General features: G+C 46.9%; 1 protein-coding gene across 2 annotated transcripts in view; it reads right to left on the bottom strand.

Annotated features, from left to right (window-relative positions):
- GRIA1 (glutamate ionotropic receptor AMPA type subunit 1) overlaps positions 1 to 25,332 on the bottom strand; it is a 315,490-nt gene that overhangs the window by 107,880 nt on the left and 182,278 nt on the right. For both annotated transcript variants that reach the window (XM_066342228.1, XM_066342227.1), the window contains exons 6-7: positions 10,799 to 10,960; positions 7,889 to 8,056 (exon numbers count right to left, since the gene is read on the bottom strand). In XM_066342228.1, the coding sequence (XP_066198325.1) occupies positions 7,889 to 8,056; positions 10,799 to 10,960 (330 nt within the window). The remainder of the gene's footprint in view (positions 1 to 7,888; positions 8,057 to 10,798; positions 10,961 to 25,332) is intronic.

Raw genomic sequence — 25,332 nt, 5'->3', positions numbered from 1 at the left:
CCGAGCCAGCTGCCTTGGAGGTAACCTATCAATCTCACCCAACTCCACCCTCAAGTTGAGGATGACTCTAGCGGCATATCATTGGCTCAGGTACAAAGGAGACTGGCTGTGTGTTCTTAGATCAGTCTGGCCTCAGGCCAGGGAGGCGAGTCGCTAGCTGTAACCAATACAAACCTGGCCCTATGACTCAGCTCTGTTTCCTTCCTCTTCAAAAGGAAGCCTGGCAAGGTTTTATCTTTCTCTGATGGTGACCGACTCCCCTGGCTTCAGAAGGTATGAGAATAGTTGGTGTGTGTGTGTGTGTGTGTGTGTGTGTGTGTGTGTGTGTGTGTCTGCTCTGAGGCTGAGGGTGACCCCCGCGTCACCTTCTGGTTTGAATTCTCAGTGGGGAGACCACAACAGGTCCAGAGTGCTGAACACATTACCCAGCAAGCTCTTCACTTTCTCAGGTGAAACCTGGAGAAATCCTCCCTCCAGAAAAGTCTAGGCTGGCTTTGCTTTACGGGGAGAAAACAAAAGTCCTGCTACAAGAGGAAGAACAAGGAAGCAATTTCAATCTGTCAGCAACCTCACCTTCCTCTCACCATGTCCACCTCCTGCCCATTCTTAGTTTTCCCATTCATTCAGGGGCAGGGGTTGTTAAGTACCAGTGTAAGTGACTCAGTTGGAAAAGCAGAGCTGGATAGGTGTACAGATGATTGGAGAGTAGAACTAGTTTTCCCAAACACTCTGAAATGTCATTAATAATCCAAATAGGCATCACATTTTGGCCCCAGTCTCAAGGCTCATGCCAGTTAGCAGTGGCATATTACTACGGCAAATTGCATGATGTCTGTACGACTGATTCCTCATTTGTTGCATGGGACCCGTTAGAGTTAATGATGTCTTAAGGTTAGTTTAAGGATGAAATGAGATATATTTTGTGATCAATGCTTGGTAAGTATTCAGCAAAGGCCAACTGTTACTATGACTACTAATAGTGATATTAGTATAATATTAGCGCTAATTTCCAAGTATTCCATACAGTACTTTCACACATAAGACTTCGCCTCTATTCACAGGAAACCCCCCGAGGTGTGCCATTTAGAGATTATAACCTTCACTTACACAGGGAAAACCAAAACTTGTGTAGGTCAAGTGATTTGCTCCTTTTGATGACTTGTAAGGGTCAGAGGCAGACCTAAAATCCAGAGCTTTTGATATATTTCTGGTATCTTCACTTAAAATATCAAGTGGCCTCTCAAACGGTGGATGACAATACTGTACTAGGCTCTGAGCGGGTGACATAAATGTGCAAAGTAGCATGTTGTGCATGCCCGCTGCTGCCACCTACCATTCCAGTGGGTCCTTTCCCAGACTAGGCTCTTAATTCCTAACTCCGTGTCCCTGAGCAAATCCCTGAGCCTACCTGTTTCTTGGTTTGCCCCTCAAAGAATGGGAATGTGCAGCGTGTTGTCTGGGACCTAAGTGCTCACTGCGTAGTGTATATCACCTGCAGGATGATGATACTACTGCTGTGCTCTGTAGAGTGAGTAAGAGGTATGGAAAATAGGAGATGTCACGTTGAAGCCTGGGGTCCGGTAAGTTGTCATCTCAGAGCAGGGAACTCTTTCAGCAAAAATGACGGTCTTGTCACTATCAGGTTTACATGCCTTTCTCAGTTTCCAAAAAACCCTGTTATTGGCAAACGTTCTAGTGACCTGCGGGCCCTTTGCATTGTCCCAGTGTTTTCACAACAACTTCTTCTGTGATGTTCAGAGAAAGCCAGTGAGTAGCAAGAGCAGAGGTTACTCTGCCCCTTTTACAGATAGGCTTATTGAGATTCAGAGGTTGTGGCACTTGGGTTCAGGATTCACAGTAAGTCACAAGAAGCTTGAGGCAGCTGAAGGCTCTTACTGGCTAGTTAGGGAGGCCATGACTTGTACACTTTTTGAGATAAATGAAAGCCCAGGGGAAGGAGACAGTCTAGAATGACCCTTCCACGATGGCAGAACAGGAACGGTGAAGGAAATGACCCAGCCCCAAACCATGTATGTGTACAGTCAGAACTCATAGAGGAAGAAGCTTCTAAGAGACACCTGCTTTAGGGGTACCTGGGAAATGCTTCCTGTCCATCAAGGCTGAGCCTCTGGGCTCTCATCCCCCTCCCCCAGCGCCCTGGAGTGACTGGGGTCAGACTGACGGAGACCCAGTTTCCCCTCAGATTCCGCCTCCTGGACCTCCCGTCGCCATCCTCCTTCTGTGAGAGATGGAGAATTAACATTGACTTTTCTGTAAAAGGTATTGGGTGCGGCCACCCGTGAGATGCTGCAGCATAATTTTCTTAATTTTAATAATTTTAGAGAGAGGAAGGGAGAGGGAGAGAGACAGGGACATCAATCTGTTCCTGTATGTGCCCCGACTGGGGATCGAACCAGCAACCTCTGCATTTTGGGTTGATAGCTCTAACCAACTGAGCTATCTGGTCAGGGCACATAATTTCTTTCCTGCCTGGTGCCAGGAGAGAGCTGGTTCCTGTTTCTACTACTTTAGGAACCAACACTGATGACTTCTCCACCCCATCCCTGGGGAGGCGCAGAGCTGCTTTGGCCCAGGGCTTCTGTAGCCTTTTCCTGGCTGCCTTCAAGTGAATGTGTTCTTTCGATCTCTCCTAAGTGATCTTTCCTAAGGGAAATCAGGGCTAGGTCCCAGGGTGAGTCTCGGGACCCCTCAGCTTTCACTTTCCCACCTGAATGATGAGAAGAATGATCTTGCTTTAATGACCTCATGCAGATGCTCTGAGGTTCAGAAAAGCTCATACCCCCCTTTCTTGAGTGTGTGCCAAGCCAGTGAGGGAAGCCGTATTCAGAGCATTATGTTCACTTATTAGATGAGAAAATCGATGCCAGGAAAGTTGAACAATAAGTCTAAGATCTCCCAGGCCATGCTTGATGGAGCCACGGTCAGAACCCAGTTCTCCTCTCCCTAGCTCCCTAACAGGCTGAGTGTGAGGCCCACGGTCCTGGTCCGGCTAGTACCCTCCCTCTAGTCTCCTGCTGGTCTCGTTTGCATCCCCACCCAGACCTTCCAAAGCCTAATCCACTCTTTGTTCAAATGCACCCTCCCTTTAGTCTCAGTTTGCTTGGGAGAGTTCCAGTCTCCATGTCTTGTTTTGGAGTAATTGGTAGTAGCTCTCCCTTTCACTCTTAGGTGTCCCAGGTTAAATGATAAATGACATGGTCACCCCCTTTAAAGCCCCAGTTCCCTTCCTAGAGGGAGCCTTGCTGACATCCACAGTCCTCAGTCATGGCATTCTGCTCTGACTGTCCATGGCGCCGAGAGCCCAGCTCTGATATAGCTCATCATCCACACCTTTGTAGCTATTATTTCTCAGGAACTTGCCTTCCCTTCAAGATTGGGTCTGGAGTCCAAAAGGCAGGGTCTGACTTACACACCTATTGCTCACCCCATTCTAGACCTCATCTAGCAAAGTGCTAGGCATGCCTTCATGTTGACATTCTTGATCGTTGGCCGACAGTGTGAACACTAAGACCGAGAGAGAAGAACACCATTTAGGGCCCGTATTCTTCACCTGAGGTCCTGGGACAGGCTTCCAGGAGTGTCTGTGGTGCCCCCACCTCCTGGTCATGCAAATATATGTGTATGTCTATGTGTGCATTTTTCTGGGAAAAAGTCAAAAGCTTATTTTAAACCCTATTCTCAAAGGCTCTATGACCCCCAGATGCTAAGCCTGAGTTGGGGAGTTGGGTCTCTCTGCCAGCCAGCCCTGACATATAGTCACCTTAGTGCCTCCTCCTTTCTGGAGCGCCAAAGGCTTCCAGGATGTGAGCTCATTAATATGCTAAATAGCTCCCTGGATGTCAGGCAGGGGGCAGAGGGCAGGCGGCTGAGTGTCTCTACTCTGCTGCTCGGGAAATTAGAGCAGGGTGAGGGGTAGGCGTGTATGGATATCACCCAAGACCGTGTGCTGCCTGCTGCCGACTGGGCCACAGCTCTGGTGTCTCCCCTGGGCTGGGCCCTTGCAGGCTTCAGAGCCGGGTGGTTATGTGCACAGAGGGAGGTAGCAAGTCCGTGTAGGGTGCAGTTCCAGTGTCACCACCGCTCACTAGCTGTATAATTTTGGAAAGACTCTTTTTTTTTTTAGCATTTCTGAAGCTCAGCTTCTCCATTTATAAAGCACAATTAAAAAAACTAGCTAACTCAGAGTGATATATTTAGGATTCAATGAGATCAAACATGTGAAGTACATTCAGAATCTTGTACACAGTAAGCCCTTAACACATCATAACTGGTATTACCATTATTTTTATTTTATTATTATTATTATTATTACTTTTTGACAGAGACAGAGAGAGTTGGAGAGAGGGGCAGATAGAGACAGAAGGACAGATAGACAGGAAGAGAGAGAGATGAGAAGCATCAATTCTTTGTTGTGGCACTTTAGTTGTTCATTGATTGCTTTCTCATATGTGCCTTGACCTGGGGGGGGGGAGCTACAGCAGAGTGAGTGACCCCTTGCTTGAGCCAGTGACCTTGGGCTTCAAGCCAGCAACCTTTGGGCTCAAACCAGCGACCATGGGGTCATGTTTATGATCCCGTGCTCAAGCCAGCAACTCTGTGCTGAAGCTGGTGAGCCCATGCTCAAGCTGGTGACCTCGGGGTTATGAACCTGGGTCCTTCAACACTCTATCCACTGTGCCACCACTTGGTCAGGCACTATTATTTTTAGAACTTGATTCCCTAGCATTCTAGCCCTTCAGGTAGCTGGTCCTGGGCCTACTGGCCCCACTCACAGAAATTCCAGCTCTAACACAAACTGAACCACAGGGCCTCTCCTCATGTGTGACCCAAAGGCCAGTGGTCAGGGCAGCAGAGACCTGAACCTCCAACCCTGAGTGCTAAGGACTGTATGTCACTGGGACTTACCCAGCCTACTGTGGGCTCCCTAGTGTGTGACTATTTCAGGAGATGAGTCTAGAAGGCAAAATTAATAGACAGTGGCCATGACTGGAAGTGGAAGGTCCCAGAGGTCAGTGTGTACAAGCAAAGGCCCCCTGGGCCACACAACAGGCCTGGAGCAGGAGGAGGAGCCCTGGGCTGGGGTCGGCCCAGCCTCTGCTGCCAAGCGGCTGTGTGACTGATCCCTGCCCACTCTGGTTTGGCCACCCCAGCTCTAAAGTACAGGGAAGTAGGTATCATTAACCGCTAAGCCTTCTTTCAGTAGTATATTCTCGTGAATCTAGGTACTTAACAAAGACCTGGAAAAGGAATCAGTTCCAACAGCTGATCTTACGGTCAGAATGTTGGGTTTTATTTTTGTTTTCGTTTTCATGACTAGTTCCTCCCCACCCCCGGGAGAGACCGAAGGGAGTTTGTTGAGGGCCAGTCTTGCCTTATTATCCCGAGTCCTTGGCCTGGACCAGGGCACACTCTCTGGAAGCTGATTGGCTGTGGGAGAGGCAGGGACCTGTCTTGAGTCCAAGCTGATATAAAAGCAGTCATTATTATTTTGACCAAGATAACTCCCTCCTCGCAAACCTCACTGAAGGCAGAAGCATGGGAATAAGTATACATTAGAACCAGAAAGATGTGGGTTAGACCACAGGGAAAAAAATTACATGCTTAGAATTCTTAGAGCCAGTTGAGACAGAGGGGCTGTCTCTCCCACCCCCTCATTGAAATAAGTAAAAAAAAAAAAAAAAAAGGAAGTCTGTGGAAGAGCTGAATGATTTCAGTGTCACCAGAGAGGATACCAGGTCACCAGAGAGCCGGGACCCAGCTGAACTTGGAAGACAGCTCTCCTGCTTCCTGGTTCAGGGCCCTTCCTGCCACCCACGTTGTCCCCATGGCTTCATCGCTGTCATGGTGGCCTCAGAATATCCTTCCAGGGACGTCATGAAGATGGGAGAGACAAGGGAGGTAAAGGGTTGTGAAGCGGAGGGCAAAGACCTGGGACCTTTTTCAACTGGTCTTAACGTTGCCAATAGAACCGGTCTGAACAGAGGAGTCTGGAAGGGCATTTTCAATAAGCCAGAAGGTGGGCGCTGCACCTCTGGCAACCATTCAGAAGCTGCCTGGTGTCTGCTGGCGTTGCAGAGTCGTTAGGGGCCAGTCTGCCTAGAAGAGACAGGGGGAGGGTGGAAAGGGCTGCTGGTGGACCCCTTAGCATGTTCTCTCTGCAGTCACAGGGCTGCTGCCTCACGTCACTCCAGTGGACTGAGGTACAGGTTCCCCTCTACTTACAGGTACTTCATCCGAGCTGAGAACAGCTGGTGATGTGCCCTTCTCCTCTCGGCTCTTTCTTCAGGTTGTGAAAATTACGATAGCCATGCACGTGTGGTTGGAAAATCAAAGCAAATAGTTGTGCATTTTGCTCTGCATTTCTCTCTCATTCAGAAATGCTGCTCTCCTCCTCAGGGAGCCTAAATGCACCTTCTGTTGAATGTAATCTTAAAAGCAGAGCTGGTCTTAGGCAGGCAACTCCACTGGATGAGGAGGGCAGGCCCTGAGGGCATTTGCACCAAAATATCTTGCTGTTGCTGGCTTGCCACTGTGCCCCTTACTTTGACATTCCTCTGCAGGAAGCCCTGCCCTCTTTGCCCAGTCCCTTTTGGGGGCTCTCTATCGGGAGGCATCAGAGTCATCATATGGTACTTTCTGTCTGCAGTTCAAGAACCACAACCTGCCGTTCAAGAGCCACATATTTTAAAATGTAATTCCGCGAGAGCTATATACAACAACCCGTGTACGTTACGCATTATCCTGGAGGTGCTTCTAGAGACATCTAGAAACTGAGACTTCTAGGAGCTCTGAGGGTGATTAAACTAAGGGTGAGTCCCCAGAATCTTCTAAACTGGGAATGTTGAATACACAGCCCACGTGTACCATTTTCTCCTCTGGCTTCTGCAGAAAGCATATTACTAAGTGCGTATTTATACTCTTCTCTGTTGAACCTGGATTGAGCTCCGAGTCCTTTGCATAGCCAATTGACTGGAGTGGGCACGGCCATTTTCTACCCCTGCTCTTTAACTGTTCCTAACTGCAAACAAAACTAATGACTGCAATGCTGAGGAGCGGGAAAATAGAACACGAGCACTGAGAAACACTTCCAGGGCTCCTTCATGAAATGTGTACAGAGAGCAAAGTTAACAAAGAAATCCCGAAAACCAGGGCAAAGGAGGCCGCTAACATGGCGCGGTTTTGTCCCTGCGTATCTCAAGCCCCCTTCCGAAATACAGAATTGCTGGCTTCCCTTTTTAGCATATTTTCTGAGCAGAAAACGGAGCTTTTATACTATCAGGAATGACTATTCCATACGACTGTTTTTTGTTTGTTTGTTTGTTTGTTTGTTGTTAATTTCAACATGAGCTTCCATAGCTGCCAAGAGCCACAACACCATACAGCAGTGTTCCAAACTTCAGGCGTGCTCTACGTTTTCCTTCAAATGGCTACATCCGTCTGAGACTGAGGATGAAACACCCTGCGAGGCCCCATCGGATGGGCAGCCGTCACTGTCTCACCCTGCGAGGCCCCATCGGATGGGCAGCCGGCACTGTCTCACCCTGCGAGGCCCCATCGGATGGGCAGCCGTCACTGTCTCACCCTGCGAGGCCCCATCGGATGGGCAGCCGTCACTGTCTCACCCTGCGAGGCCCATCGGATGGGCAGCCGTCACTGTCTCACCCTGCGAGGCCCCATCGGGTGGGCAGCCGTCACTGTCTCACCCTGCGAGGCCCCATCGGGTGGGCAGCCGGCACTGGCTCACCCTGCGAGGCCCCATCGGGTGGGCAGCCGGCACTGTCTCACCCTGCGAGGCCCCATCGGATGGGCAGCCGGCACTGGCTCACCCTGCGAGGCCCCATCGGATGGGCAGCCGTCACTGGCTCACCTGCTGCAGCGCTCTCTGGATGTCGATCCCCTGGCCCCAGGGCACAGCGGGGTTGGCCAGGCAGTCCCCCGCGTTCCCCCGGCGGGATATGTCGATTCTCTGCCTCCGCAGGCTCTGGAAAGCCTCCGCCATCACCTTCACCCCATCGTAGGTGAGCGCAGAGGTGTACTGGTGGGAGGAATAGCGACAGTTAGGTGACAGAGAGAGCTGGCAGGGAGGCAGGAGGGAGCTGTATCTGGGAATGTGCTTCCAAGTGATGAGGATGCTTGCAGTGGGCCAGGTGGGGGGAGGGGCCAGGAAGTGACTGCCCCTCAGATGGCGGCTGCTATGAATTGCTAGCCAGTATTGCCCTTCTGAGTTGTATGCGTCTGGTTGTGACTTTAGAAGAGAAGCCAAAGCTCTAGAGCAAGGGTTGGGAACCTTTATTGGCTGAGAGAGCCATGAACGCCACAATTTTAAAATGTAATTCTGTGAGAGCCATACAATGACCCGTGTAGGTTTCGCATTATCCAATAAAAATTTGGTGTTGGCCTGCAGGAGAGCTGTGATTGGCTCCAGCCACCCGCAACCATGAACATGAGCGGTAGGAAATGAATGGATTGTAATACATGAGAATGTTTTATTTATTTATTTATTTTTTTGTATTTTTCTGAAGCTGGAAACGGGGAGAGACAGTCAGACAGACTCCCGCATGCGCCCAACCGGGATCCACCCAGCACGCCCACCAGGGGCGATGCTCTGCCCCTCCGGGGTGTCGCTCTGTTGCAACCAGAGCCACTCTAGCGCCTGGGGCAGAGGCCAAGGAGCCATCCCCAGTGCCCGGGCCATCTTTGCTCCAATGGAGCCTTGGCTGCCGGAGGGGAAGAGAGAGACAGAGAGGAAGGAAGGGGGGGGGTGGAGAAGCAAATGGGTGCTTCTCCTATGTGCCCTGGCTGGGAATCGAACCCGGGTCCCCCGCACACCAGGCCGACACTCTACTGCTAAGCCAACTGGCCAGGGCCTGTTTTATATTTTTAACATTATTATTTTTTTATTAAAGATTTGTCTGCGAGCCAGATGCAGCCATCAAAAGAGCCACATCTGGCTCGCGAGCCATAGGTTCCCGACCCCCGCTCTAGAGTTTTGTGTGCAATCTGACAATTTTATAATGTTAGCTCATTGGGGTGAGGGGAAAGAATTGCATTGATTAAATTCAACACACCTGTAACATCTGATGCAGTCTATGAAAAACCAGTTGGTTTTCTGTGTGTTACAGTCACTAATTGGAAACTAACAGGAACTGTGCACTCCACCACCCCTTGTGACAGTAAAAGAAAAAAAGGAAATCCAAGAAGGGTCAGCGCTTAATTATTTCCACATGTGGCTCACCCCAGTGGCAGGTTGACAGACTTTGTCTGCAAACTTTCCTCTCTTGCTTAGTCATGGTAACTCTCAATTTCCCCCTTCTTGCTTAAAGTGAGGAGATAAGAGGTTGATGAAACAAAATCAGGATAACAGTCGGGACAGTATTTCCTGGCTTTGGAACTCAGGTCTGTCGTCTTCACTGATTAGTCCCCAGTGTCTAGTGTCTAGCACGTTCTCTGGCACATTCGAAGTTCACAGTTGAGGGTCATGGAATAAATGTTTATGTATTTTTCCAGTTTTTAACTTTGATTCTCTCACATTTGAAAAGTGTGTGTGTGTGTGTATATATATATATATATATATATATATATATATATATATATATATATATTACATTTGGTTATTTTTATAATCTGCTCTAGTCTTTTGAAAATTGGGTGGAGAATTTACATATTATTAGCTGCTATGTGGTTTGCTCATTGCCTTAAAGCACATTTGAGATTTATTTCTAATAAGCTCACATTGAAATCCATCTTCATTTTGAAATGCTAAGTCAGTTTGAACAGAAGTGGGATAAGACACAGCCCAGTTTGATGTCCTGCCATTCACAAAAAGATATTGACCTGGTGTCAAGAGAAAGTCACAGAGGAGTCACTGTTTGGCCCAGATAAACAAATCCGGCCTCAGACTCCTTTCTCAGTGCAGCGTTCCGCACAGTCCCTGCCAAGCTTTTGGGTTTGACGTGGGTAAGAAAAATTACCTTCTATCTCTATTCTACACCGTTATCAAATAGCAGACAAAATACATAGATTTGGGCTGCAGGCGTTAGAGCTGCACTGCTGGGAGGTGAGTGGCAGATAGTCCACATGACGATTGGCAGTTGTCTCTCTGAGGCAGGGAAGTGCTTGGTTTTGCCTGGAGAGGTTTTCCTGATTTTTAGCTGGGTACATGGCTGACCAGAGTAAGGAGGCTCAGTCACAAGGACACAAATGCAAACAGCATTCCCCTAGAACTGTGCCAAATGTGGCCCTGCCCAGAACAGAGACCCCCACACCTTTTTTTTAGCTTTTCCTGTGGCTAGCCGGGGCTAGGTTTCTAAGACGTGGCCAGTAGCATGTGAGTAGAAGATCTGTGTGTGTGACTTCTGAAAAGGGTTCTTAAAGGACACATTTGTGCTTTTCATTTTCCTTTTCCCCTTCCTGCTGAATAGAATGCTGAAGTAATGGGTGGAAATTCAGCAGCCATTTTGGGCTCTAAGGTAGCTCTTATCTGCTGCGTATAGCAGAATAAGAAAATAGAAGACACCCGAGTGTTTGAAGCTTGTGGAGCCATTATACAATTCTGAATTTTGTGTATATGAGAGAAAAACAAAATGTCTATCTTTGTTAAAAACCATTGTCATTCTGGATTGTCTGCTCTCTGTACCCTCAATCTTTACGGACAGGTTTTCCTTAGTTTGTTTGTCTCAGGAAGACGACGCTTCTCTCACGGCTAGCACTGTGTAGCAATCTGGGGCAGGTGTCGGGATCAGCCTGGTCCTTGGCTGTCAGCTGCCCGTCCCCTCACCTTAGGTCTCTTCCAGTCCACCCGGGTGTGGTCTCGAGCGTCGCTGGTCTTCCACTGCTGCATGATCTTGGCTGGGATGGTGTCTGTATAGTTCACCAGCTGGAAACCCGTCACATTCGCTCCGCTTTCCTTGAATTTGTTCAAGTCAATGTCCATGAAACCCTGTGCAGGGAGGAGGAGGAGGAGAAGGAAGTCAGAACGCATTGCCTGGGTAAGTGCATTTAACCATATTACAGCCACAGGATTCTCCATCCTGTTCCACAAAGTGGGACTGACTTCACAGAGGGACAGTTGTGCCTTTCTCCCTTCCAAACCTGGCTATCCCTTAGCTTGTGCACGAGGTTTGCACGGTGGTTGAGCGCTTGCTCAGGAGCCGGCCGTGCATGGATGAAGGGCTGGCTCTGACGCTCACGGCCATTACTGCTGTTGCATTGTCTGATGGCTTCTTGTCTGAATAATGGAGGTGAGGAGGTTGGGGGAAAAGCAATGCAATGACACGTGTCAAGTGCGTGGTGCAGACTGGGTGATCAATAAATGGTGGTACCTGGGATTCTTATGATGCCACAGATAAGGAACAGAATAGAAAACATTTTCTCTTCTCTCCCAGCCCCCTCCACCCCTTTGAGAGGAGAGGAATCTGAAGTCCACCAGAGTCTACGGCTATACCACCCTGAACGCGCCCGATCTCGTCTGAAGTCCACCAGGGCAAGCTGCTGCAGGTCCCCCAAAGCCACCACAGTCTGTGGGAGGGGCTGGCTTCCCATCATCTGCCCTGTGTTCTCCCCAGTACCGCAGACTGGACCTCTGCTCAGTGAGGCCTGATCAACTGGAACATCCACAAAGGATGCTTTCTTGGGAGTGAAACTTTCCTCTCCATTTGGTGAAGTTCATTTAGACTCAGGAAGCCTTCAACTTAAAAAGGAGATCTTGCATTTGTATAATGTATTCCATAATGTACAGTACTTTCGTAGCTACAGCCTCATTTCACTTTATGCATTTGTGAGGTAGACATTACATGTCTATTTGCCAAACATAGAAACTGAGAGGGGCTAGGAGACTCGACTTGCACAGTTATGCAATGAGTTAGCGCCCGTGAGGGTGCAGAAGACCCGCGGTGTTCTGAAACTGTTCACTTACTCGTTCGACAGACATTTCTGAGAACCTATCCAGCATTATTCTAATAGCAAATAAAACAAGTTCCTTCTCTTATGAAGCTTACATTCTAGTGGGGAAGACAGGTAATAAGCAAACAAGTAAATATGCAGCATAGTATAAACAGTATTGTATCATAGAGAATTCTGTGCAGCAGCAGGGAGTCCTATGGCAGAGGATAATAACATTGGGCAAGAGGACGGGAGAGGAGGGTGATGCCAGGGTCGGCAGGCGTCTTCAGGAGGAGCCTCCCTGAAGAGGTGGTGCTGGCATGGGGACACGAGTGAAGAGAAGCCTGGTGACTGAGCTATGGGGACATCTGGGGAAGGATATTTTGAGCCAAGGCTCAGAGGTGGGAGGATGCTTGGCATGTTCCAGAAACAGTAAGGAGGTTGGCATGGCTGTAGCACCATGGGTGAGAGAGAGAGAGAGAGAGGGTGTGAAATGTCAGAGTGGCAGCCCAAGGCCAGCGCCTATACAACTCTGTGATGACTCACATCCCTTGTAATGTATTGTTGGTGGCCCCACTGCGGGAATTTGAGCTAGGATCATAAAGTCAGTGCTACTGGGCTCCAAGGCTTGGGCACACTGCCAAGCCCAGACGGGAAACGGGAGGGCGACCAGGGGAAGCGATTTGATGCATTGAGGGTTGGGGGGCCCTGCACCGGCAGTCAAGAGCCCTGAGAGCTAGTCCCAGCTCTGCCTGTCCAGGTCGCTTACTCTCTCTCCGACTTGATCTAGTTTCTTTACTTGAAAGATCTCGCCGTGAACAACTCCGTGACTCAAAGACACTCCAACCACCCTGTGCCCCTAAAGTCCTCTGATTCTTCATTGTTTGTATTTTATAGACAAATCAAGCTCAGTCCCACTCAGAGCCTGGAAGTGTGCCTTCCCTGATGGCTCCTGTCCCTCTTTTGGAGCTGAGCCAAAATGCCATCTCTCCAGAGAGGTCTTTCCTGATCCCTCAGGCAAAGGTCCAATTCTCGCCCCGTGGTCAGTGCTATGGGAGCCCAGCTCATTTCCACGCCCCTTTCTGCTCTGATATTCCACTTTACAGACTAACTGCAAATACCAATACTTCACCCAGGTGACAGGTAAGCCAGATGTGTCAGGGAGTTAATACACCCAGATCAGCTCTCAACCAGTAACTGATGGAGAGTTAGCAGATAAGTACTCCAGAATCCCCTCCCCTGGGTGGAATAACCTTCAGGTGTGTTCTAAGGTGTGTGACCTTAGACTGTGTCTAGAGGTCCCTGATGAACGGAGCTCCCATACCCCACAGGGGTCAGTGCCTTGATGATGTGCCTTGCACAGTCATCTCTTCCCTACTCCAGTCCCCTAGTTCTCTGCTGCTGTTTCTAGGACTAGCACTCAAAAAAACTCCGTGTACTTGAATCTTTGTCTTAAGACTTGCTTTTGGGAGAACTCAATTGAATCACGACCAACACTCAGTGAATCCAGTTCGTTCCTGTTCAGGTTTCTCCAGAGCATATACCACCATTTGAAATTCATTCCTTCCTTCCTTCCTTCCTTCCTTCCTTCCTTCCTTCCTTCCTTCCTTCCTTCCTTCCTTCCTTCCTTCCTCCCTCCCTCCCTCCCTCCCTCCCTCCCTCCTTTCCTTCCTTCCTTCCTTCCTTCCTTCCTTCCTTCCTTCCTTCCTTCCTTCCTTCCTTCCTTCCTCCCTCCCTCCCTCCCTCCCTCCCTCCCTCCCTTCCTTCCTTCCTTCCTTCCTTCCTTCCTCCCTTCCTTAAATTAAGTGAAAGTCAGGGAGGCAGAGACAGACTCCCACATGTGCCACAACAGAGACCCACCCAGCGAGCCCCTATCAAGGGGTGCTCTGCCCGGTTGGTCTGCAGCTCCATTGCTTGGCAGCTGAGCTATTTTCGCACCTGAGGCTCAGGCCATGGAGCCATCCTCAGTGCCTGGGGCCAACTTTGCTCATATCATTCGAGGCATGGCTGCTGAAGGGGAAGATTGGGGGAGATGGGGGAGGGAGAAGTGGAGAAGCAGATGGTCACTTCTCCTGTGTCCCCTGACCTGGAATCAAACCAGGGACTTACACATGCTGGGCCAATGCTGTACCACTGAGCCAACTGGCCAGGGCCACACCAGGTTTCTAGCAGGCTGTTATAATAGATAAAGTCAGAATTAGGTTCTTGTATCTATGTATGCATTCAAAGAAGTTATACTACCCAGAAAAGCACAACTATTCCATCACTGGTTAAAGCTAATGCACAGTTGAGAGATTTCCCATCATTTTTAGAGACTTAGAAAAGAACATCTTGTTCATAAAATAACTGTTGAGAGAATAAAATGGAAATTATTTCCCACAGTCAAATTCTGTCATTGGAAAATCTGTGACAAGCTCCTGGGCGTTTCATACTGACTGCCACATCTTGAACATAATGGAGGCCAAAGGAAATGGCAGTTTATTCAAACATAAATGCCATCAGCAGAATGTCTGACTGCAAGGTTACTGGAGCCAAACCTCGGTTACATCTAATCAAACTGATGGGATCTTCTAACTGAATTCCTCTGCTCCCCTGAGCCAGAGTGAACGAGAGAATGATAAAACAAGCTCACGTCTGTGAGGTCAGGTAAAAGAAACAAAATTAGGGTGAAACATGGGGTCAATGTACACTCATCTAAGAGCTTAGCCTTATCTCATCCCTCCTATGTAAGATTTTACGCTGGAATAGTAATCTTGAATCTCTACAATGTCCTTAATCACAAAGAAATGAATCTCTTATATGGCAGTCACTGAACCTGATTTCTCCATCATGCAAGAAAATGCACTCTTCCAATATGGAAAAGGGTTCTCGACTCTGCGGCGGAAACAGAGGCATTAACTATTCGTCCACCCGTTCGCTAGAAAATTCAACTCACTCTATTCCCCTGAGCAAGCTCATGAAACAAGGTTTAATTAAATCATCTTCTTCTAATTTTTTTTGCCATTTTTATTAAATAAAAAAACCAAGGGAGGTAATATTTGATAATTAGTACACTTTTTATTTGCTTCATCTGTGCTATTAATTATATAATATCAAATAAAGATGTAACATTGCTAATTATATTCTATTAAAGATTCAGACTATGAAGTTTGATCATCACTACTCGTGCCATTTTGCCAATTTTATAACAAGCCCCCCCCCATACTGAGGCCTTTGCTCTGTATACCGTGACTATTGAATAAAACTAAAATTAATCTCTAGGATGCTCCTTTCAAATTATTCAGTATGAGAACCCAGGTCTCCTAAACCCAGACTGCTTGCCCCGCCCCTCCAGCACGACACCAGATGCTGCTGTTCACAGAGGGACTGCTTCTCATCTAAAACTGGGCTTTGTGTTGAGTTGTTTGGTCACTACGCTGCTGTCTGCTGTTCCAGCATCTTGGTGGCATTTCACGCAGTCCCATGTGTGACTGATGAAAGGGTGACATGAGAAGGATGCTCTGCCTGTCGTTTTCACTCAAGTGCAGATAAACTGGCTGGTGTCCTGCAGGCTCTCAGGATAAAGGTCCTTAACCTGCGGGACACATCAGAATACTTTAGGGAGCTTTTGCAAAATAGCCATCCCTAAGGATGGTCATTTAGGAGCCTGGAGAGGGGACTGGGTATCTGTATTTTTACCGAACTCTAATGCTGGTGGATCAAAAACCAAGGTTAAAGTGATAAAGGCAGTCATTAGGAGAATTTCAAATAATAGCAGAACTAACAAACATTGAGGACACAAAATGGGGAGTAGAATGAAATGATCCATCATCTTTTTAAATGAGTATTAAAGTTGTGATTAAAGTTGAAAAATGTGATTAAAGTTGATAAAGCAGGGAAAAGAGACATAGACGTATTATATAGACACATGGAGGGAATAACCACAATCACTAAATGCAGAGAAGGTTTAAAACGGTTATTTCTATGAAGTGTGAGATTAGAAAGAACAGGTTTTTGCTTTTTATTTTGTATCCTTCTGTTATATATATATATATATATATATATATATATATATATATATATATATATATATAAATATATATAATATATGTATATAATATATGTAGTGTGTAAGTAAATATATTTTCTTTTTGGTATTATTAAAAAAATAAAAATAGATTCCTAGGTGATTTTGATGTAGCATGCTGGTTAGGAATCATCTGTTGGTCCCTGGAAAGTGGGAGGGTGTGGCAGTGGCAAGGGGGAAAGAGAAGTCTTGCATTTGTTGAATCTCTGTTATGGTCTGTTATGTGAGCCCTGCTAAAACTGTTACCCATTGGCCTGGAGCTAACACTGGTGCTGTTCCATGCTGTCCTGAGACATAGCTTTCCAAGCATTGCTCATAAGAATAACAGAAACGACAATAAATGGCAGAAATGCCACGTCCTATGCGTTCTACAACTTTTGAGAAGTATGAAGATAGCAGGCGTTTAAACCTGAAAAATGAAATAATCAGTTGGCTGTTACCTCTAGATTTATTTTAAACATTTCTCAAGCTCTTATCCTGAGCCAGGCAATCTTTGAAATGCTTCACATACATAAAATAATCTTATTTAATCCCCAAACAACCTTGAGAGGTGAACATGCTCAGGAGGCATAATTGAGTGAGTCCTCATCCCAGTTTTATGTTGAAGAGCTATGGTTCAGAGGCCTTTGGAAAGTCCCCTGAGATCACACAGCAAGCAGGGATCCAAACAGCAGTTCGATCATAGACTCAGTCTTCTTCATCGGTGTGTTACATTGCCTTGTCGGTGGAAGAGCACACGTGAGCTGAGCTCTAGGATGGTGTTTCCAGATTGCCCCCGACAAAGAACCTCAGGCAGTGTGGCTGACACAGTTACTAGCCCAAAATAAATGTCTCAGCCTGCCAAAGAGGGGCCTTCAGGTATAGCTTCCTGTCTTACACATTTGTGCAGGAGCACACTAGCTTTCTCTTCTTGACACCAACCTTATAAGGTTGGTTAGATAGTTCCCAAGCCTCTGACCCATCTGAAGTCTCTTAGGGTCCACTTACCCTGCATCTATACTGGGGCTGGCAATTTTTTCCTGAAAAGGGCCAGACTGTGGACGTTTTCAGTCCTGTGGGCCAAGTGATTTCTGTTGTAACCGCAAATCTGCCATTACAGCATGAAAGCAGCCATAGCCAATAGTCAGTAAACGAGCATGGCTGTGACCCTATAAATTTCATGTAATTCTAGGATAATTTTCACGTGTCATGAAATAGCATTCTGCTTTTCCTTCTTTTAAAAAAAAATACACATGTAAAAACCATTCTTAACTCAGAAGCCAAACAAAATCAGGTGGCTGTTAGCTTTGACCCATGGGCCATAGTTTATTGACACCTGAAGCAAAGATGTTGGAGATCAGATCAAACCCTTCCTTGCACAGCTCGGGAAACTGAGGTCCAGCGAGGAGACTTGTGGGTAAGGTTGTATGACCGGTTAGAAGACAGGCTGGGGATGGAGTCTGTCTTCCTCATTCTCACTTCTGGAGGCAATTCGACGCTGACCAGCCATTTGAATAAAATGACTGGGAATAAAAGTGTTCAATTAAGTAAACTAGTTAATATAGTCATTCCATCTATCATTTGTCAATTATAATTTTCAAAGGATTAGCATGAAAATGCATTTCAGATAATTTGATAGTCTAAAGATATTTAACGCCATAACGACATTATACATGCTTTCATCTTGCTGTGAAGATTTGGAAAATGTTTTAAAGATCATGACCAGGCTCTGGGCTATCATTATGACTATTAATTACCACATGCACCTAGAAACAAAAGGACTGATTATGTGAGCCTCCTGGTTACTTAACCTCTCTGAGGTTCGGTGCTCCGCAGATAGAATAGCGCCTACAGCGTAGAATGGGTGTAAGGTTTAACGGAATACATTTAAGCACTTAGGAACTGTGTCTGGCATATAGTAAGTGCTTAATGAATGTTAGCAATTATTATTGCCGTCATATTCACCATCATCATTATCATGGGGGCAGAAGAGGTTAGGTGTTAGAACTGCTTCAAAGCCAGGTGCTAGGTCAGGCAAGGCGCCCTAGAGAACAGGAGGCAAGCCTGAGGGAAGGCGGCTTTCGAAGCATGAAAAGCTTTATCTTCAAAGCAAGGTTTTCTTTTTTTCTGCAGTCCTTTCAAGGGGCTACGTCCAAGCTGTTCTGCTCTCATCGTCCCGCGTGTTCGGACACTATGCTCATCGGAAGGAAGAAGCAGCATCCAGCATTGATAAGGGAAAGGGGCCAGGAAGAAGGCTGATTAAACAAGCCCTGAGACCCTGGAAAGAGCACCGTGCCCTCTCCTCTCCTTGAGATCCAGCAGAGGTAAGATGAGAACAAATGGAAGAACCTGCCCTTTGTACTCTGAATGGCACGAGTTGAAAACGCCAGGTTTCCCCAAACTGTTAGATCCTTTCTCAGATGACAGCTCCACAGAAAGAAGTGCTGTTTGAAGAGTCTTGTTATATTAGAAATGCTTGAAGAAAAGGGGGAGGATCAGCCTAAGAAATAATGGTAGAATAAGAGGCCAAGTGAGGGATGTATTTGAGTCCCAGATGGCTGCCATGGGTGGAAGATTAGTTCTCTTAAGCTCTGGAAGGCAGGTCAGAACCAATGAAGGGGCAGAGGTCATGGGAGGCAGGCTTTGGCTAAAATAAAAATAAAAACAATAACCATAGTGCTTAACATGTATCAAGCCTCTACCATGTAGTAGGCACTATGCTAAGTAGTTTATTTGTATTATTTCATTTAGTCCTCATAACAATCTTGTGATGTGGATACTATATATTATCATTCCCACTTTGCAAATTAGAAAACGGAGGCTTAAATGAATGGAGAAACCTCTGCCCAATATAACATAGCTACTAGGGGGCAGAGATCATCGTCGCAGGCAGTAACAAGACTCTGTGGTTGTTTTCTAACCATTATACATTCTGCCTCCTGAGCAGTCATTCGGTCAGTCTGATTTGTTTAGCTTCTGTTCTGCAGCGGAAGCACTTAGAATGGCCCGCAGCTTAAGGCTAAGAAGGAATGAGCAGGTTTCTGGAAGACCAGGACCTTTGTCCTCTGTTTCTTTATTTCCATCTCTTGGAGGCCTCTCTAGATTTCCCTCTGAGATTCACTGGTCCTTCTCATCTGCTCTAGGGGACTGTGGGCTCCTAGAGGGCGGGGACCTTGGTCCCCACAGCGCCCACAACACCCAGAGCAGGCTGAGTGAGGGCTTAATCCACGATGAAGGAAGGAATAGGCAACACATGTCTTTGCTCACCCTTTTTGTGATTTGCTTTTGAGTTCCCATCCTGTCACCTCTCAGTCTTTTGTGGACAAAGGAGAGCTTCACATTGACTTTTTGTGTGTGTAGTATATTCTGAATAAGAAGTGTCAGGAAACCGGTTGTAAGGGCAGTCACATAAGTTCAGTCCTGTCCTTGAACCTCATGAACTATTTGCCCTTAGGCAAGGACCTCACCCTCTCTGGGTATTAGTGTATTGATCTGCAAAATAAGGGCCTGGGCTGGATCGATGATCTTTCACACTATATTCTGGTTGCAGGCATTTCTGAGGTTACCATGTTGGGTGAGGGGAAGGCAGAGGGGCGGAGTCCTAGATCCCCACCCTCCCTCTTCCACCAAAGCAGCTATGCTTTTTATCTGTTTCCCATACTGGGGTTCTTCCCAAGATCCTATTTGAAATTGGAGCTTTAAACTCAGAAAGTCTGGAAACTTCTGAGCCAGTTCATTTTTCTCTTATGGGTTCTTCCAGCTTTGATCTATAATTCTGTGATCACACAGGTATGTGCACATGAATATGGATTATATACAAATTCATGGAATATTCCTGGGCTAAGGATTTAGTTGTGTCCTCAACCACTTCTCTACATCACAGTCTTCATACTTCCCTATTTTGTTCACTGTAATCACCTGAAGCTTTAACATGTCCTCACCCTCTATGACCCCTGGTAAACACAGGCTGATCTGGTCCCTACCAAGTCCATAAGCCATTGCAGCTGTGCTTACATCAGCTAAAGCACCATCTGCCTTTGGAGAAAGGCACGAGTGTTAACGTGTCCAAATACATCTGAACCCAGGGAAGCAGGTACCTGTACCCTTGGATATCTACAAACACACAGACGCCCCCCCCACTGCTGTCCACTGTTGACAGAGCATTGTAAAAGCCAGTCAGCTCTCACAAGCCAGTCTCTCTCAGTCCAGGGCTGCAGGGTAAAATGCTCATGCTTTGTGGCAGAAGGTCCGGGTGCCCTGACTGGGCTGTCAGGGCACAGGTGTGGAACTGTACCGCCTAGCACAAATTGGCTGTCCTTCCAGAGTTTTCTTTCATCTTAACTCTCAACTAACTGGCTGCAGTTAGGGGTGACACCTGGCCAGGGCCACCACAGGCTAAGAGCCACAGGTCAATTCAAAGTTCAGCCTAGTTTAAGGTGGGTCCCGATGGCTGAAGTTCCGAGTAGACTTGAGACCAGCAATAGGCTCCTTTTGCATAATCAAAACCTTCCTATCCAGAGAGAGTCAGACAAAGATATGTGAAGCCCCGCTTTTTGGTGAAATGCCATCCTACCCATTGGTAGGGCCTAGTATATAATAGCACCTATTGAATGCTTGGTGGAAAATAAATAGAAGTCCAAACATATGATAAATTTGAAACCTACTGGGAAAGGGGAAAGGAACGATCTGGTTAATGATTAATTCACTTCATCGTTCACATTCATTCATGAGTGCTTACTGTCACGGAGAGTGTACTAGACAAAGGGATGCCTCAGAGAAAAGGCAGGTGTGAGTTTTGCTTTCAAGTTGGCTACGGTTTAGTGAGAAAGGCCAGTAGTACCCAAAAAACTGTAGAGCAAAATAAGTGGACCAACCCATGGCCCTGTAACTTAGAGAAGAGTTTTAGTGGAAGCCATGAAGCCAGAGAGAAGAGGAAGCTGTGGTTGGAGGAGGAGCTCTGAAGAATCCTCTGAGCAGAAGTCATGCAGGCTCTGAGGTTAAGAGAGTGACAGAGAGCGATGAAGAAGAGGACATGCCTGTCCATGTCAGCCCGGATTTGAGTCTCAGCTCTTCCCTTTTCTGGCTGGGTGACAGCAGGCAGGCTACTCGACCTCTCTGTGCCTCAATATCCTTCACTGTAACATAGGGTTATTCTAGTGTCTACCTCACAGGGTTATTGTGAGGATTGACTACGTTAATACATGTCAAATTCTTACAACAGTGCCTGGCACATTATAAACACTCAGCTAGAATCCCATGTCTCTTGGGCTCTCTGTTTCTCCCATAATCTTATCTCCATTTCTGTCTGAAAGAGGGACGAGTAAGAAAGTGGGAAGCGAACCCTTCTAGCTGCACACTACCCTGCCCATCTGCCAACACTGGCGCTGAGGGATCGGTGCCTCCTGCTTCTAAGCTGGTGGTGGCAAGGGGGCTCCAAGCTCCGGCAGAGCAGTTGCGCTCCCTGTCCTGCGTACCGGAAATGGTCTCCAGATCAGCCCAGGTGTGCATGGTCTGCAAGGGCCAGGGGTGCGGGCTCTGTGTGCGCGCGTGCGCACGACATGAATCCGCGACCTCCCCTCCCTGTGGTGAGGGAGCTGCTGTGGTTCGGGGCTTGTGCTGTGGTGCCTGAAGGCTGCAGAGGGAGGCAAAAATCTAGAACCACAAATTGCACATCTGGAAAGGTCCCTTTGATAATTTATGCCTTTTGAAAACATAGTACCAAATCTTGAACAAATTGAGACCCTCAAGAAATGTAATTTTTTTGCAAATGATAATGAGTCTGTGGCAGAGTTAGGATGAGACCCTAGGCTTCTGCTGCACTCACTGTTCTAACAGTTGATGTAAATTAACTGACTTAATCTTTATCTTGGGAGGGAATGTATTTGTAGTCCCACCTACAAATGAGGAAATTGAGGCCCAGAGAGGTAAAGTGACTTGCTCAAGGTCACATTACTAGTAAGTAGCTGAGTCAGAATTTGAACCCAGGCAGTTTCAGAAGGAAGAAGTTTATTTCTCAGCTTTGCTCAATTACAATGCCAGGCCTAAGGGTTGCTAAGGCTTTCCCGATTTGGGCAGTGTGGCCCAATGAAAAATGAGCCCAGTCTTTACAATTAGAGAGGTTTGAGTTAAAATTCTAGCTTAAGCCACACAATCTGCCTTTCTGCCTATTACACACACACACACACACACACACACACACACACACACACTGGGTATTGAGAGGCAGCAGGGGGGAAACGAAGCAACCAAGAACGGAGCAAATGAGCTCTCCAAATCCCAGCCTAGCTCTGCATTTAACTTCTGAGTGACCTCAAACAGGTCACTTTGCTTCTCTGGGCCTTGATTGCCCTTACTATAAAATAAGGCACTGGGTAAGGCGAGCCCCCAGAGAACCCCTAGACTTTTGAAACCAGGGCAAGGGCACACTCTTCACAGGATCACCGGCCACATGGAGGCTCCATGCCAACCCTTCCCACATACCCTGCAGCCTACAGAGGCCCGTCGGTCCTCTGAGCACCGTGCTCTGGCAGATCCGGTGGCCGGTTATGGGGCTTGCATTACTGACACAGGCAGTGATTTTTCTCTGGGACTCATTTAAAAACTTTGTTTATATGTTCCAATCTAGCTGGAAGACCAGGCCATATTGCTTCCAGGACAGAAGTCAAGCTGCGGGCTTCTTAATGCTCCTTGTATGAGCTCAGGACAGTGGTAGGGATGTGGACATGCTGGGTCCACATTTGATGTTCGTGGAGTTGGCTGTTAGAACCACATTCTGGGAGAAGGCCTGAGAGAACAGGGAGGTGTGCAGACTGGAGGAGCAAAAAGCAGAGAGCAGGTGGGGTCAGCATTTCCAGACACATGCAGAATGCTTTGTGGAAGGGGAGCAGACATGGTCTGCTAGATTCCCCAAGGGCAGACGGAGCCAGGCACAGTGAGAGGGTGACACAGGGCAGATGGCCCCATTGGAGAAAGACTGTGAAAACTGTCAGAGCCCTTCGAAGAGAAAGGGCTGTCTCAGGGAATGAGTTCCCCATCACTGGGTAGTATTGTAGCAGGAGCCTGATAGATAGGATATGGATTAGAAGCCCTCTAGACCCATCTCTACCTACTCATTTGCATATTTGTAACTGTATTCATGTTTCCGCTATCTCTGCTTCTTTTAGAGCAGACACAAGGATTTTGCCTTTTGTGCATGTGATATGAGGACACAAACATTGTTTATTTCATGAGGAATCGTTTCACTCATTCATTCCTTTGGCGACTTTTTAAAGAACACCTGTTACATGCAACTCACTTTGCCAGGCACTGGGAATTCTTCAGTGAACAAGGTAGACATATTCCTTCCCCCAGATGCTTACAGGAAAACAGGGAGGAGGACATTATATCATTGTGATTCAGTTGTGAATGAAATTTAGTCTGGAAGGAGCTGAGGGACATCAAAGATAATAGCTTGTCCCAGATATTAACATCTTCCCCCGCTAATAATAATCATAGTGTTGGTAATAATTATTATAATGGTAATTATGAACATTTATTGAGTGTGTATTTTTGCCAAATATAATGACAACCACTTTATAATTTATTATCATGTTTAATTTTCATGATACCCCAGGAGGAGGAAGATCATATCACATCATTCCCCTACCCCCTTTTTTTTTTAACAGACAATGAATGCTCAGAGAGGGTAGGTAACTTGACCAATGTCACACAGCTAATAAGAAGAAAGTCAGAATTTAAGCTCAGGTCTGTTTGACCCCAAAGCCACCTTTTTCAACTACTGTCCCACCTAACCAGAGGCTGCAGAAACTCCATGTGACCGTGTGGAACTGAGGTGGTGGGAAGAGAGACGCAGAGGAGAGAAGGCAAGCTCAGCCTTACAGAATGCACAGACAGATTTCTCACCATAAGGAGCGAGGAGACGAAACAACAGTTTCTTCTGAGGACCGAGACAGCAGAAGGGCAGCAGCACAGCACTGGGGGCTTGCGTGAGCTGCCATAGAGACCAAAGCCTCCGACTCCAACATTTCACAGGAGTTACTGTGCAGCCACATGATGGTCCTTAAATACTCCAGAAAGACCGCGGATGACCTGACCTCACCGTCTCTCCCTCGGCCACCTTATACACTAGGAATTGCGATGATAACAAACCACTATTTGTGTATGATGGAAAAGTTAGACAACAGGAGTTCCAGGTCTATTGATGCAACTGTAGGCAAGATTTATACTCAGGCCTCTACCCCGGTACCTTGCCCCAACCCCCCGTGCTCAGAAATCTCATGGCACAGTAGTAAGAACTTGGACTTTGCAGTTCATAGTCTAGGAGGAGAAGCCCTGCTCTGTCACTTTTATACACTTGGTCATTTTGGAAAACTCACTAACCTCTCTGAATCTTATTTCTTCATCTGAAAAGTGGGGATGGTATTTTCAACCTCAAGGACCACTGTGAGGGTTTAACAGCTAGTCATTCAAGTATTTGTCATAGTGTCTGGAATGTAGAAATCTTTCATTGAATCACAGCATTATTGCCATTGTTATTATTGTTGGTAGTATTAGGGGTTTAAGGAATTCATTTCAGTGGCTCAAGTGGCTAGGCCTTCCTTCTCTGCAGCTTAGTCACATAACATGTCTGAGCCTCAATTCTCCTGTCTATAAATGGGGATAATGAGTTCTATCTTGCTTACTTCACAGTAGTATTGTGATATTTAAAACCCAGTGGTGTGATTAATCTGAAAATACCACATAAGCGACAACCTGGTGTAAAAATGGGAGAGATTGCTGTTATTATTGTTATTACCTCTCCTCTCCCACTCCCCGCAGAGCACCAAATGGTCCCCATTGAAAGATAACTAACATCTTCAGTGTTTCTCACATGGGTCTGATGGGCGCTTTATAAATTCTCAGAGGTCTGCTAGTTCTCTATAAGAATTTTTAAATGTTATACTTTTTTTCAATGAGATGCTCATCATCAGTATTAATAATCTGGTCATTTCTCCCATGATGAGACCACTTGTGTTTGCAGCCCTAGTGACACTAAAACACTTACCTGTTAGCTTGTGTTTCCCAAACTGGCCCTGCAGATGCATTGTTGGGGCTGATGGGTCCTTTGTTTTGAGAAACACTAGTTTGGTCTAAGATTTGCTGCTGATACATCACAACACTAAGTGCCATAACTTTGGGAGTCTCCAGCTGGGAGATACCGGTTTTGACCACAATCCCAGAGCAGGGAGTCAACCCAACACAGAGTCAGTGCTGGGTTTGCAGGAGGACGAGGAGCTGGGCTGGATAGCTTGGCCTTCCAGCGGGCTCCAGGTCCCAGAGCTTCTTTAAGAAATAGTGGCATTGCTTGCCAATTTCTGCACGGGTTCAAGTTCACTATATGAACATAC

Source organism: Saccopteryx leptura, chromosome 6 (assembly GCF_036850995.1).
Source record: "Saccopteryx leptura isolate mSacLep1 chromosome 6, mSacLep1_pri_phased_curated, whole genome shotgun sequence".
NCBI classification, from domain to species: Eukaryota; Metazoa; Chordata; class Mammalia; order Chiroptera; family Emballonuridae; genus Saccopteryx; species Saccopteryx leptura.
Note: the sequence above shows the minus strand (reverse complement) of the source record. Positions and strands in the feature narration are given on the sequence as shown.